Below are 14,920 nucleotides of genomic sequence, written 5' to 3'. Positions count from 1 at the left end.
TAGTTTCCATCTTTCATGCATCTGTGTCAACCTCATATCATCCTCAAAGACTCTACCTGGGAGGAACAACAGTGATCTTCCCTCAGCTTTTAAGAATTGACTGTTTTGTTCTAGTCGTCATAATCCTATCTAATAATAGACAAACATGGTAATTGACCATACCTTCGCTACGCCTCCCATTGGCTAATCAGCGACATATGCAAATTAACTGCCAACAAAGATGGCGGTTAATTTGCATACGTAGGCATGAAGCAGCGGAGCTAAGACTGAAGGCGGCTCCAGCCAGAGCAGCGACTGCCTGGGTCCCGGGTGCCGGAGGAAAACCTGTGCCGGCAGCCAGGGGAAGGGAAGGCCTATTGCACGAATCTTTTCATGCAACAGGCTTATAGTACTATAATAAAGAACCATAGCTTGATTGATTTAAAAAAGTCGGTTAAAGCAGCCAATGGTGAAAATAAGATACACGTTTAAATTTGTACTCAAATATGTACAAGTTTACATTCATTTGCCAATCTTTGACAAGAGGCCAAGGCCTTTTCTTTACTTATGGGTGAGCTAATTATGCAGCTCATTATCTGCCTTGGATAAACCATATCCAACCTCTGCAATTTCCCATTTTTTTCTTTAAAATGGAATGAGAACTTAAACTTAAAAATACTTGCCGAACAATCCGACTACAGAATTTGTTCATTTTTTTACAATGTGTTTTCCAATTTTTACATTGATCTCATCTACAACTTCATTTAGTAAGTTTTTTCAAATATTTACCTTTTCTATGCTTTCATGGAAAAACAACAGCTTCATTTTCACATCACATTCCATTAGTTATATGCAAATTTTAATTACATAACATAATTACAACTGAAAGCACAACCAACATAAGCAGATTACCAAGAATTGGTCATATTTGTTAACTACAGAGACAGGCCACTGAGGGACAAATATGACCAACACTTGGTAAGCTTAGAACCTAACCAGTGGGCAGAGAAGTTAAGCATGCCAGTGGTTAGCCCAGCTGCTGCAAGCATGCAGGGAGTCATGGGTATCAGCGTATGTCGTGCAGAAAGATAGATAGAGAATGTTGGTAGTCTACTGACTCCATGAACTACTGATTGGTTTTTAAATTCTTCTATTGCATTTGGTACTGTTACTTAGCATGTTACTATACACAATTTTTTTCTCCCTGCAAATGAACTTCTAAACAAAGTAAACAAGTTTATCAACATATATGGCACATTCGCCAGAAGCATCAGCCGGTGCTACAAACACCAGTGGAGCTGCCTGTCAGAGAGCTGCAAGGGTAAGCCAGCCCTCCTTGAGCTCGAACTCTTGCTCTCCTCTTTACTACTGTGTGACCTTGGGAAGGGGTCTTGAACTTTATATTTTTTATTGAGGACAGTAATACCAATCCCCAAACTCCTTTAAACACTGGAACTGGTATTTAAAAGCATGTATCAGGCACTCAATAAATTTTCATTCTCTGCCTTCCTCCTTCCCTCCCTCAGATAGATGAAGGAGGGGCTGAGAAAGTGAATCAGTGGGTTAACAGGGAAGAAGTGAGTGAGCGAATGTGTTTTACCCATAAGGGTTGTTGAATGCGATGGCGTACACCACGTTCCTGTGGCCGTCCAGGGTGAAAAGTTCCCCTCCAGATGCGGTGTCCCAGACTTTGCAGGTTCGGTCATAGCTTCCTGTGATGAAGCTAAGACAGGAATATCAATTAATCACAAGGGGAGAAAAGCTGTGTGTTAATAAGACCTTATTTCTTACCTGCAAGATTATAGCCCCATTTCTCATACTTTTTCCATGAAAATCGTGTATGCAGAACAAACAGTTAAAATGGGAGCAATAAGTCCTTTGTCTTAATAAGTTCTTTGCCTTAGAAACTTTCCAATTTTATCCCCAAACCAAAAAGAAGTCACTAAATAAAATAAAGAGTAATCCTTGCCAATAACTAACCTTACAATAAAAATAAGTATATTAAATAATGACAATCACTAACATTTTGGGAAATTCTAATATACCTTAATAAATAGCATCATTCTTCCAGTTGGTCAGCCCTTAAAATCTTATTATCATCTTTGATTCCTCAGTTTCTCTCACATCCCACAATCTATTAGTAAATTCTTTTATCCCGGGCCTCAAATACATCCCTGCTAGGGTTATTCTCACCAGCTCCATTGTCTCCATCTCTTACCTAAACAAATAAAACCATATTCGAATGGGTCTTGCCTCACAAATGGTCCTTACAAATTAGTTTTCCTTGCCAGAATTGGAGTTATTTTGCTAACCTTCTTCTAATGGCGTTCTAGCAACCTAGAGGAAAATTCAACTTCTGCTCGTGTCCACGAGGCCAGCAGCCCTGGCTCTCTCTGGGACTTTAATCACCCTCACCAGCCACATTCTCTGAAGAACTGCATTGTTTATTTTATACATGCTAGTCCTTGTACCCATCTGGTTCACCACCATCATCCCCAGGACCCAGAACATGACTGGCACATGAATAAGGGTTCAATAAATATTTGCTTCATATTTAACACTTTTTAACATGACTATGCTACTACATGAATAGGTAATATATTGACCTCTAATATTTTAAAGTAAATATTAAAGTAAATATCTTACATATTCTATTAGGGACACTATTTCTCTAACACAGAAAGTAATGCACAATATTGAAAGGTGAGTAGAAATGTCAAGTGGTAATTATACAAGGCAAAGACAGATTCTAATATCTAAACTCAACCAAATAGGAAGGTAGAAAAGGCAGTGTGTATTTGATTCTCCCCTAGGCATTCTCTTCCTAGCTTCTCCAAGAATGTTTTGGTGCAGTCATTATGGAAGACAGGATGGTGGTTTCCCCCCAAGATTAAAATTAGAACTGCAATGTGATCCAGCAGTCCCACCTGGGGGTGGGTGTATGTCTCCAAAGGAACTGCAGGAAGGATGTCATAGAGACAGATATTTGGACTCGCATGTCCATTGCAGCTTATTCACCATAGCTCAGAAATGGGAGCAATGTAAGTGTTGGTCAAGGGATGAATGGATAAAGAAAATGTGATGTATACAATGAAATATAATTCAACCATGAGAGAGCAGAAATCTTCCAATTGTGACAACAAAAGTGAACATGGATGACATCACGCTAAGTGAAATAAGCCAGGTAGGGAAGAACAAATTCTGTATGATCTCATTCTATGTGTAATCTTAAAAAGAAGTTAAACTCATAGAAGCAGAGTAGAACAGGAATTACCCGGGGCTGGAGAGTGGGAGAAATGAGAAGGTGTTGGTCCTAGATTACAAAGTTGCAATTATGTATCATGAATAAGTCTAGATATCTAATCTACAGGCATGTGACTACAGTTAATAATACCATATTGATTGTGGGAAACATGTAAAAGAATAAATTTCAGGTGCTTCCTTCACACACAAAGAAGGTAACTGTGAGATGATATCTTAATTAGTTTGACTAGCAATTATTTCACTGTGTATATCAAATCATCATATTGTACACCTTAAATATATACAATTTTTACTTTAAAAAGTTTACCCCTCAAATGTTATAAATTATAAAAAAAATAGAAATATATAGATATAGACAAAATAAAAATAAGAGGAGTTTTAGGTCAGTGAAAGTGCTCTGTGTGGTACCATAGTGGTGGGTATATGTCATTATACATTTGTCAACCCATAGAATGTACAAAGTCAAGAGTGAACCCTAATGAAAACTGTGAACTTTGAGTGATAATGATGTGTCCCTGTAGGTTCATCGATTGTAACAAATGTTCGCCTCTAAGGTTGTTGACAGTGGGGGAGGCTGAGGGGGGAGAGGGGGAGAGGTGAACATGAGATATATGAGAAATCCCTTTACCTTCTGCTCAGTTTTGCTGTGAACCTGAAACTACTCTAAAAAATAAAGTCTAATAAAATTATTATTTTTTAAATAAATAGAGAACCTTACCAAGAGCCTGATTTATTCAGTGCAACATTAGTCAATGGTAGTATATGTGCTCTGAGAACCTTCAATGAAAGAAAATACCATTTTTAAACTCAAATAAAATTAAGTTTAATTCATTAATTTTAAATTTCAAACGAATAAAAATATGCAAGCTTATCTTAATTATATGTAATAAAAGGACAATATTCGATATCTGAACAAATGAGAAAAAATATATTGTACCATCTATTATTATTATCAATAATACATTTGGTAGTTATGAATAATTACAAAATCAAAATCTGTGTTTTCCACCAATTTTCCTTTAATATAAATTATTGCTATTAAATAAGATATCAAATAGCACTAATTTATAACATTTTCTTTAACATAGTACTCATGGTTTTGTAGATATGTATGAACAGTGTACAGAGGAAATACACTAAATGTTTACAATGTATTATTACTTTTTTAATCATAAAGCTCTTTTAGAGTCAGGATATATCTATTGTATTTATCTTTCAATCCCTACATTATTTGGCACACAGTGAATGCGTAATATTTATTGAATAAATATAGGCAAATTGGATATTCTGTCTACAGACAGAGTGATAGATTAGGCTGGGACAGTCTAAGTTATGTCTATTACCAGAGTGTAACTACTATTAATAGTGTTTTCTTTCACTATCAAAATTGTTCCCTTTGAAGGATAAATTACAAGGTCATGCTAGTTATAGAGCTCCTATTTGAAGTCTAATAGTGCCACCTGCTGGACAAAGAAATATTACAAGAATAACCGTCCTCTTTTAGTAAATTGAAAGGATGAGTACAAAAGATTGCTTTAATATTTTGTATCAGAATATGCTGACTATATAAATAATAATTATATTTTATTACAATTATACATAAATCATACAAAATTAAATCATTTTAATATGAAGCAATTCTAGAAGAAGCTATAAAATGTTGTTAATAAAAAAGCTGTTCCTGAAGTAATAAATGACTAAATTTGTTATATTTTTAATTTAATAATCAAAAAGTATGGAAAACAAGCATATTTGCATTACATTAAAATTGTTATATCAATCATATCAATAAATAATTTACTGAAATATTGATATACCATGAAACACAACTTCTTAATATTACTCTAACTGGAAAAAAAAACACTTTAATTATTCAATAACTTAAAACTTCCTTAATGGTTATCCTTTAAATTAATCATTATAAAGAACAGCTATCTTTATGTAGTTTAATAAAGAACTACAAATCTTTATTAAACTTCAAAAAATAGAAGTTTGAATTTCATTCATTCAACAGTCATTGAGACTTAGCCTTAGCAAATAAATGTGAGGCACTGAGGGGAAGAAAAAACACGATTTGCATTTCACCTCAAATTAGTAGGATATCAATGAATTTACTGAAGTTACACCTTGTATTTTGAAAACACACGTTACCTTGAAAAGTTCGAATTGGTGGTCGCTGTGCTCTCTGAGTTTATCCTGTAGTCTCTGAATTAAAAGTTTCACCTGATGTGATCGTGAAGCTGTGATTAGAGGTTCTGCTCTCTGTATCTCTTCTACTAGGGCACTGACATCAGTACTAAGATTCACAAAAAGAAAGTTACTTCTCCTATGCCACAGTCGCACATGCATTCATTACCTGAAGAGTTACATTGTTTTACAAAGCAGCGTATTTATAAAATGTCAAGAACACCATCATCTTTATCAAGAGATCTCGGGGGGGGGGGGATTGTGGGGGGAAGAAATCATGCAAATCAATAAAGAGCATTGTGGCAGGGATGGCAGCAGCTGGGGTTCTCCAGAACCTGTTTTCACTTCCTGAGACTTCTCCCCTGGGAGGAGCGGGTGCAAAGATCCTGACTTGCTCACCTAAAGAAGGCCAAAGGCATCCTGGGTCTGAGCATGAGCTTCTTCTATATGTTTTTTCCTTCTTTCTCTTTGAAATGAAGTTATATTGAATGTTCCTGGTACTACTATTCTTTCCACTTTACATATGTTCTCTCATTTAATTCTGTAACAACCTTTTAATTTAATGCTTTTATAATTACTACTAGAGGCCCGGTGCATGAAAATTCATGCACTGAAGGGGAGGGTGCCTCAGCCCGGCTTGCCCCCTCACACAGTCCGGGAGCCCTCAGGGGCGGGAGGTGACCCGGTGATCAGGGGAAGGTGATGCCGGCATCACACCTCTGCTGCTGCCACTGCCGACAGCACAAGCGCCTTGGGCGACTCTGAGTGGCTGGGCAGCTGCTATCTGAGGCTTGCCTGTGCCTCGGGCCAGCCCTGGGCAGCTGGGAGGCCAAGGGGACTGAGGGACTCCTTGCCACATGCCTGCCACCCCAGGGGGGTTGAGGGGACTGGGTGCTGCCATCTTGTGGCTGTAGGCGCCACCATCTTTGAGAGGGGGCAGTCAATTAGCATACTCCCTCCTTATTGGCTGTGGGCACCACCATCTTTGAGGGTGGGGCAGTCAATTAGCATACTCCCTCCTTATTGGCTGTGGGTGCCACCATCTTTGCGACAATGTGAGAGTCAATTAGCATATTCTCTCTTTATTAGATAGGGTATTTGCACTAAAAGAAAAACGAAAAAAAATGAGGTCCAGAAAGTTTCTTTAAGAATATATATATTTATATGTCCCCTTTTTTCCCTCATTGACCCCTTCTAGCCTGCCCCAGACCTTCATCACCCTATTGTCTGTGTCCATGGCTTATGCATATATGCATACAGTGCTTTGGTTGATCTCTTCGAACCCACCCACCCAAAGTGTCGGCTCTAAATATTTTCAGGGAAAGAGAAAGTACCTGACCAAAAATAAACATTCAAAGCATAATGGTGATTTTTATTACTATTTCTTATTGGCTACAACAGGGGTCCTCAAACTTTTTAAACAGGGGACCAGTTCACTGTCCCTCAGACCGTTGGAGGGCCGGACTATAGTTTAAAAAAAACTATGAACAAATTCCTATGCACACTGCACATATCTTATTTTGAAGTAAAAAAACAAAACGGGAACAAATACAATATTTGCAAAGCATAATGGTGATTTTTATTACTATTTTTTACTGGCTACAACATGATTTCCCTGAAAGAGAACTGGTCTGAAAAGGGCAGATTCATGGTTTTCCTCAGTATTCAAGTAATCTATACCAATTTTGGTCAATTTTGCTAGTCCAGAATAATATTAAATCAATGCAAATATTAATGATTATGAACTGCAAAGCATCCAAATGGGGTAATTTTGCAAAACATGAGTCAAAGACGCACACTACCCAGCACGCATCCTTAAGGCCCTGTGGCCCAGCTGCGAGGGGTGATGAGTTAATGGACAGCCTCCAATTGAGCTGCTCCAGGATCCGCCTCAGCATTTGAGCTCAGGGCCTGGTCTTCATGGTGGCCCTCAGCGCAGGGCTGAGCAAAGGGGCAGTGCAAGAGCCTGGACGTTTTGGAACATGAGGAACCCCCCTAACCAGCAAGCTCCACTCCGGAGCTCTCCTTTGGGCTCTCAGAGGCCATTGTCAAATCTGCATCATCATGACGTGTGCCTCCTCCTGCCCAACCCCCTTCACCCTCTGGTCTGTCACAGGTGTCACTGCCCAGTAACCTTTTACCCACCTACCTCTGTCTCAGCATACCCTTCCCAGAAACTTGAACTCTGATGAGCATCCTAAATACACAATTCCTGAGCTCCAGTTCTATGCAAGGCACTGAGCTACGAGACTACTGGTCCCATTAGCTTTTACTGAGTACCTACTGTGGGTTACGTGCTGCAAGAGTAAAAGACATGGTCCCAGCTCTCAAGAAATACAGCCTATCAGAATTAGAGTGAGTATTTGGAACGGAAATAAACCAGAGACGGTTTATAATGATGCCTTTGATAAATTCTGAGACAGTTTGTCATCAAAAAAATTATACTTTCATAAGCATTAAAAACATCATAATGTCTTTTGGGAGTTTCCAACAAATGTGGTGAATCAATACAAATTTCCTAGCGAGATCTAAAGAAACCAGGTGGTTAACCAATATATCCCAACTGCAGTCCTATTCTAGTTGTTATCTTCTAATATAGTAACTGCACTATGTCATATATAATGCAAGTGTTTTTATGTGCAGAATACTTCCAGATTCTAGGGCAGAACTAGAAATAAGGCCCATACTTGTTTAAAACAAACTTTGAGACATTTATTAACTCCATCGGATGACTACAGCATCCTAAAGATCTACATTTTTTATACATAAGTCTGCACTGTCCTGAATCTCTACCTGGAAGTTATTCTCTCACCTACAAGTTTATCTGCATCACTCACATGATGTTCATCTGTTTCATATAAGCTGTTCCTCAAACTAGACAATAAGCCCACTGAGGTAGGCATTATGACTCGCATCTTTACAGCCTCCCATAGACTCTAACCTAGAGCTTTACATGTAGAAGGTGCAAATCTTTGCCACCGTTAACTTTTTTATTTAAAAAATAAATGCCTTCGGAATCGACTTGGACTTCACTGTAACTATCTTCATCCGAGCCACACCTGTTCCCACGCTGAGACAGACTCCAGACCTGGCGGCAGCTCTCACCAGCCAGGAGCTGTTTGGGTTTATTCTAAAACTAGAGAGCAGCTCCTCTCCTGTGTGAGAAGTCCCTTTGCTGACAGACTCTGTTCCCCTTCCCACTAATCAGGACAAAGCAAAAGGACAGTCACAGTGGGAAATTACCCATTGCCACCCCGGGGATACTAGATAAAACACATACTGCAGTATTTTTATACTAGTTCTTTTTTATTTTCTCCCATGCAGAATATCTTCTCCTTATCTGCATGTGGGCTCCCACAGGTATAATCTCTATTCTGATTCTATCTCTCCAAGTGCAGTTTTGCATAAGCCGTCCTAACGGGAATGAATTCTTGGCAATAAGATCTCGCAGGGGGATTTCCTCTGAGCACACACATTTCAGAGACAAAACTTAATTCCTCCCAACTCTGCCCCATGGCAATTATTGAGGAAGATTGTGTGCAGTCAGCCCTATGAGATGTTTATCTACTAAGAAAATAACAGGCTTGGTAATATTCTTAAAATGTCATGACCAGTACCCCTCAGTAATGTTAAGGTCATCAAAAAGAAGGCAAGTCTGAGGCACTCTCACAGCCCTGAGGAGACCAAGGAGACGTGACGACTAAATGCCATGTGGTCTCCTGGAGGGGATCTTGGAAGAGAAAAAGAGGTTTAGGCAAAAACCAAGGAAAATTGGGTAAAATACAGTCTTTAGTTAATAATGTATCAATGCTGGTTCGTTAATTATGAGCAATGTACCATACTAGTCTAAGATGATAATAATAGGGGATATCGAGTATGCGGTACATGGAAACTTTCTCTTCACAACTTTTCTAAAACTATTCTAAACTAAAAGGTTTATTTTTACTTAAAAGAGTCTATTTAGGGGTTAAGAGAGAAGGGCAGACTAATGATCCATTTTCTACCTCCTCACTCAACAAGACACTCAAGTAGAACTCACTGAAACAAACAGAAGTCACACACCACACAACATTTTTAAAGCAATGTATTGTCTGAGGTTAGGCAGCTCCTCCATACGTCACCCTATGTCAGGGTTTTCCAATAAAAAAACTGGGTATGAAATACATGTTACATTGTATAGCTAGCTTACCTGGGACTGAGATCAAGTAAATCTATGGATTTGGTCTTCAATTCTCCACTTTTCTCATATTCCAACATAATTCCTATAAAAGTAAACAAACATGTTTAAAACATTTATGATGACAACTGATGTCCAAAGTTAATCTACTTTGACAACTTGATCATTTTTATTTCTCAATAGCTTGAATTTTTCAAAACATATGCACTGATGTCTAATTCTAAAATAAGATTATGTAAATTCACTTTTCCCTGGTCTTTCCTCTAAATACAATTAAATACCCTTGAAATTATTTAACAGGCAAGGATAAAATAATTAAGAGTTGTATAGAAGAAGGTGGACTGGCCAAAGACCTCAAGACTCAAGGAATGACAATAGGGTAAATTCCCTAGATTTTCTTTTGTCACCTTATATCCCCAAACTGGGGACCAACAGGATGTGTAGCCTGGAACCACCAAAAGGCAGAGACAACAAAAACCATACCACAACCACAGCAACTTGCTTGCTATGGCCAAAAGTCCACAAGAAGGGAAGTCATACAAAGAACTAATAGGGAGCCCTAAACCCTGCTCCACAGCTGGGGCCCCTGAGGGAGTCCATCCACTAGGGAAAGCCTGGGCTGATCCGGTTTCCACTGCAAAGCTGGGCCAGCAGCTGTCTAGTCTGCCTGCAGCAGACACAGCAACAAAGTCTCAGGTTTTCTCAACACGTGCTCCTCTGCTGGGCCCAGGGAGCCATCCAGTCTGTCTAGAGCAGCGGTTCTCAACCTGTGGGTCGCGGCCCTTTTGGGGGTCGAACGACCCTTTCACAGGGGTCGCCTAAGACCATCGGAAAACACATATATAATTACATATTGTTTTTGTGATTAATCACTATGCTTTAATTATGTTCAATTTGTAACAATGAAATTGGGGGTCACCACAACATGAGGAACTGTATTAAAGGGTCGTGGCATTAGGAAGGTTGAGAACCACTGGTCTAGAGGAATGCTAGGGAAGTCCCAGGGTCTTCCATACCCCACTTCACAACCAGGCCATTGGTAGGCAGTCTCATCCACCTCCAAAAGGAGCAGCAATGAAGTCCTAGGATGTCCCAGATGTCACTCTACCATCAGGTGCCAAAGCAATGTCTCTCTGTATTTGAGCAGTAGCATAACCAGGCCCGGGGTTTGTCCCTCATCCTCAGAAGGTCACCCAGTGAGAACAGGCGTATTGGGATATAGCTCTGCCCCTGCAGGTGGCACCAGCAGGAATGGAGCAGGAAGAAGCTCTAGCAGCACCAGGAACACAAAACAGACCGGAATAGCATTGCAAGGCCTCAGAAAACTGACCTGCCTCTGGAACTAACGCAAGCACACATCCGTGAGGAGCACAGGACCACTGTCAGAGTCTGCGGCCACTGCCTTGATTTGTTCTATGGTACCAGCTGTTTCACCTTTCACTGTTTCTGCACCCTTAGTGCAAATGTCAATACAGGGGGAGAAGCAAATGACATCTTATTGTTATTATGGAAAATGATTTGGCCTGGAGGCCCCCTTTTAAAGAGGTTCAAGGGCCCCTACAATTTGCGAATCACAGTTATAGACCATAATTCAATATAACAGATGTCAAATTAATCTATGGAGTTAAAGTAATTATCATGACTTTATATTTGGGATTTGAAAAATTACCCCATATTATAACAAACTATGTCACAATAAACTATGGTTCTGATGCAAAATTAGATCAGTGTTTTAGAATCACCTTTATATGAGAAGTCCCTTTTAAAGATAAAGTGAAGGTAATATTTCAAATTAATTGGAAAATAATGGTTTGTTCAATAAATAATGATTTCATAATCAGCTGAATTTTGAAAAAGTAATAAAACTATAATTCTACCACACAGTGTACAAAAATGTATTCTAGGCTGATTAGAAATTTTTAAAATTAAGAATGAATTATAAAATGGTCTAAATAATAAAATATATTTTTATCTTAGTGTTTGTAGTTGACTTTTTAAGCATGACGTGAAACTCAACAGCTAAAAAGGGAAAAAAAGGAATCTCAAAAACGAAGAATAAAATATAAAACATGTCCATTGACTTTTCCACTGTGACAAACATCAGGCAATATAGTCCCTCTTCCATGATCACTGAGCTCTAAAGTGAGTGAGAGTCTGCGAAGAATATGATTTTTAAAAAAATAGACAAAGATGCTCCTGAATACATGTAGTTCTTCCGTAATTGTTTCTCACAGTATAAATATTCCTGACCTCCCTCTGGTTGTGAATCATTATTCAATTGATATAATTCCCAAAACAGGTAAGGAGCCACTACCCCCTAAATTCTTCAGTGTACTAAAAGGCTAAGCTTCATAAGATGTCAGTGGTCCTTACCCAGGTCATCTTCAGTCAACAGAAACCTTTAAAGTGGTCAGAACATTAATCAGTTTAATTAATATTTATTACTCCTTCTCCTGACCATAAAACTAAGGACTTGTATCTAATCAATAAAAGACAAAAGCTGTCACAACTGAGTCAGTTGAAAAGCACTTATTCAACACCTACTCTTCGAGTGAATTAATGAATTAATTAGTGTGACCAAGATAAAAAGGAAATGCCTCATGTTTGATTAGTCATGTTACTGTTCTGTGTCTTTATTTTTTTTAAAATATATTTTATTGATTTTTTACAGAGAGGAAAGGAGAGGGATAGAAAGTTAGAAACATCAACCAGCTGCCTCCTGCACACCTCCCACTGGGGATGTGCCCGCAACCAAGGTACATGCCCTTGACCGGAATCGAACCTGGGACCTTTCAGTCCGCAGGCTAACTCTCTATCCGCTGAACCAAACCGGTTAGGGCTGTTCTGTGTCTTTAGTCATCAGGAATTTAAATAGGGAGAGGGATCATTCAATGGATGCCAACAAGACAATGCTCCTGATTTATAGATTACTCAAAAGAATGTGGGAGGACTGAAATGAGAGGAACAGGAGGTGAAGAAAAATTGCTCTATAGACCAAAGGGATAAAGGTGGCATGGGGATGACTCAGTGGGGAGTGATTTTTCCCATGAAGATAATGTTATTGCACCACCCACCTGCTATTCAGCAGTAGCTTGGAAGTCTGCATATAATACATGGCTCACCAAAGATTGGAATTCAGAAATTGTGTCTAGATGCTAAGTGTTATGCCCTCATTAGAAGAGAATCATTAAGGCAATAGTTGCATTCATGGCTCTAAAGCCTCACTTGAATCTAAGATTACTATTCGAACCCTGGACTTTTAGAGCTGGAGCGAACCTGGGAGATCACTACACAATCCATTCACAGTTCAGGCAGAGTCCTAGGCATGCTACTTAACACACATCATCTCATTAAACTCATTCATTTATTCAACAAATACCTAAGTGCCTATTTATTCACCATGCTCTATTCTAGGTGCTAGAGATATGGCAATAGACAAAATAGACAAGGTCCCTGCCTCATAAAGCTTTTGTTTTAGTTGACGAGACTAAGATAAATAAGTAAAATGATGCTGAATTGAGATAATGCTAAGAAAAGATAAAGCAGGGAATGAGCTATGGAATATCTTGAAAAGTTGGAAATTCTAGAAAGGGAATTTGATGGAAAGACTTAAAAAAAAAAGGTGAGAGTGCTGGTTATGAGATGTCCAGGGGAACTGATTCCATGCTAAATAAATAACAGTAACTACAGAGATCTAGTGGGGGTACAACCGGTGCATCCAAGGAACACCAAGGAAAGTAGTGTGTCTGGATCAGGAAGCAAGGTGAAGTCAGGGATGCAAGGGCAGGGAAGGATCTTGCAAGGCCTTGGAGATTATAGCCTCAGAGATCATGGTCCTTTACTTCAAGTGAAATGAAAAGCCATTGGAGGGCCAAGAGTGACATAATCAAATTCATGTTCTAATAGAGTCACCCTGCTGCTGTGTTGAAAATAAACTAAAGTGGGGCAAGAAACTCTAGCAATAAAGGGAATATCACCCATGGCTGTGGGAAGTTGCTAAATTCTGTCCAGTCATGTACCCCATAATGTTTCAGACCACATATATGAAGGTGGGCCCATCTATCTATATATATAAAAGCCTAAGCAACTGTTGCAACCAACTGAATGACTGGTCAACTGGTCACTATGATGTGCATTGACCACCAAGGGGCAGACACTCAATGCAGGAGCTGCCCCCTGGTAGTCAGTGCACTCCCACAGCCAACCTCCCACAGTCTCTCACCCTGGGTGGCCAACCTCCCGCAGTCCCTCCCTGCGGCTGACCGGCCTCAATCAGCCCCAATCAGGACTGGGAAAGATGGCCCCCATTGGCCCTGATCACTGGCCAGGCCGAGGGCCCCCCCACCAGTGCACAAATTCATGCACCGGGCCTCTAGTAAGATTATAATGGAGCTGGAAAATTCCTATTGCCTAGTAACATCATAGCCATTGTAACGTTGTAGCACAATGCATTCCTCACATGTTTGTGGTGATAATGGTGCAAACACACCTACTGGCTGCCAGTTGTATAAAAGTGTAGCACATACAAGTATGTACAGTACATAATACTTAATAATAATAATAAATGGCTCTGATACTGGCTTGGCTTTTGTATTGACTACACTTTTATCATTATTTTAGAATGTACTTTTTCTACTTATATAAAAACGTGTTTGCTGTAAAACAGTACACTGTGTTGTGCCAGCAGTAGTTTCATACATCTGTGTTTACCATGTTTCTTGATTGCATCATTTTCTCTTGTGCTTGATTTAAACTTGTGTTTTTTGTACAGTAAGATGCTATGAAGACTGTGGCCTAGGAGCAATAGACTATACCATATAGCCTAGGTGTGTAGTAGGCTAGACCATCCAGGTTTGTGTAGATGCACTCTGTGATGTTCACACAGCAACAAAATCACCTAAGGACACACTTCTCAGAACGTATTCCATTGTGAAGCAGTGAATGACTGTATTTTGAAGGTGAGCTGGCAGGGTTTGCTACTGGACCACATGTGGAGTGTGCAAGAGGGGAGAAAAGGGTGAATCCAAGGTTTTGGCGTGATCCATAGTGCAGAAATGGAGCTGCTATTGACTTAGTTGAGGAAGACCACAGAGGCCCATGTACAATGCACATTGGATATGTGAAATAAAGAACCAGGTGGACAGTTAGGTATTCAGGACGACTCAGGTGGTTTGTAAGCCTTGAGAAGAGATGAGGTCACCTAGCACATGAATATAGATAGAGAAAGCCAAGGACGGAGCTTTGGGACACTCCATCATTAAGATTAGAGAAAAAGAGGAACAGCCAACGAGATGGACCGAGGAGTGACAGTGA

General features: G+C 39.5%; 1 protein-coding gene across 1 annotated transcript in view; it reads right to left on the bottom strand.

Moving 5' to 3' along the window:
* The window catches only part of DAW1 (dynein assembly factor with WD repeats 1), a 35,278-nt gene that overhangs the window by 18,815 nt on the left and 1,543 nt on the right, over nucleotides 1-14,920 (bottom strand). Inside the window, exons 2-5 of the mRNA XM_006082775.3 lie at nucleotides 9,620-9,692; nucleotides 5,395-5,539; nucleotides 3,962-4,020; nucleotides 1,580-1,702 (exon numbers count right to left, since the gene is read on the bottom strand). Coding sequence (XP_006082837.1) covers nucleotides 1,580-1,702; nucleotides 3,962-4,020; nucleotides 5,395-5,539; nucleotides 9,620-9,692 — 400 coding nt within the window. The remainder of the gene's footprint in view (nucleotides 1-1,579; nucleotides 1,703-3,961; nucleotides 4,021-5,394; nucleotides 5,540-9,619; nucleotides 9,693-14,920) is intronic.

Source organism: Myotis lucifugus, unplaced genomic scaffold, assembly GCF_000147115.1.
Source record: "Myotis lucifugus unplaced genomic scaffold, Myoluc2.0 scaffold_3, whole genome shotgun sequence".
NCBI lineage: Eukaryota > Metazoa > Chordata > Mammalia > Chiroptera > Vespertilionidae > Myotis > Myotis lucifugus.
This window is presented reverse-complemented; position numbering and strand designations above follow the sequence as displayed.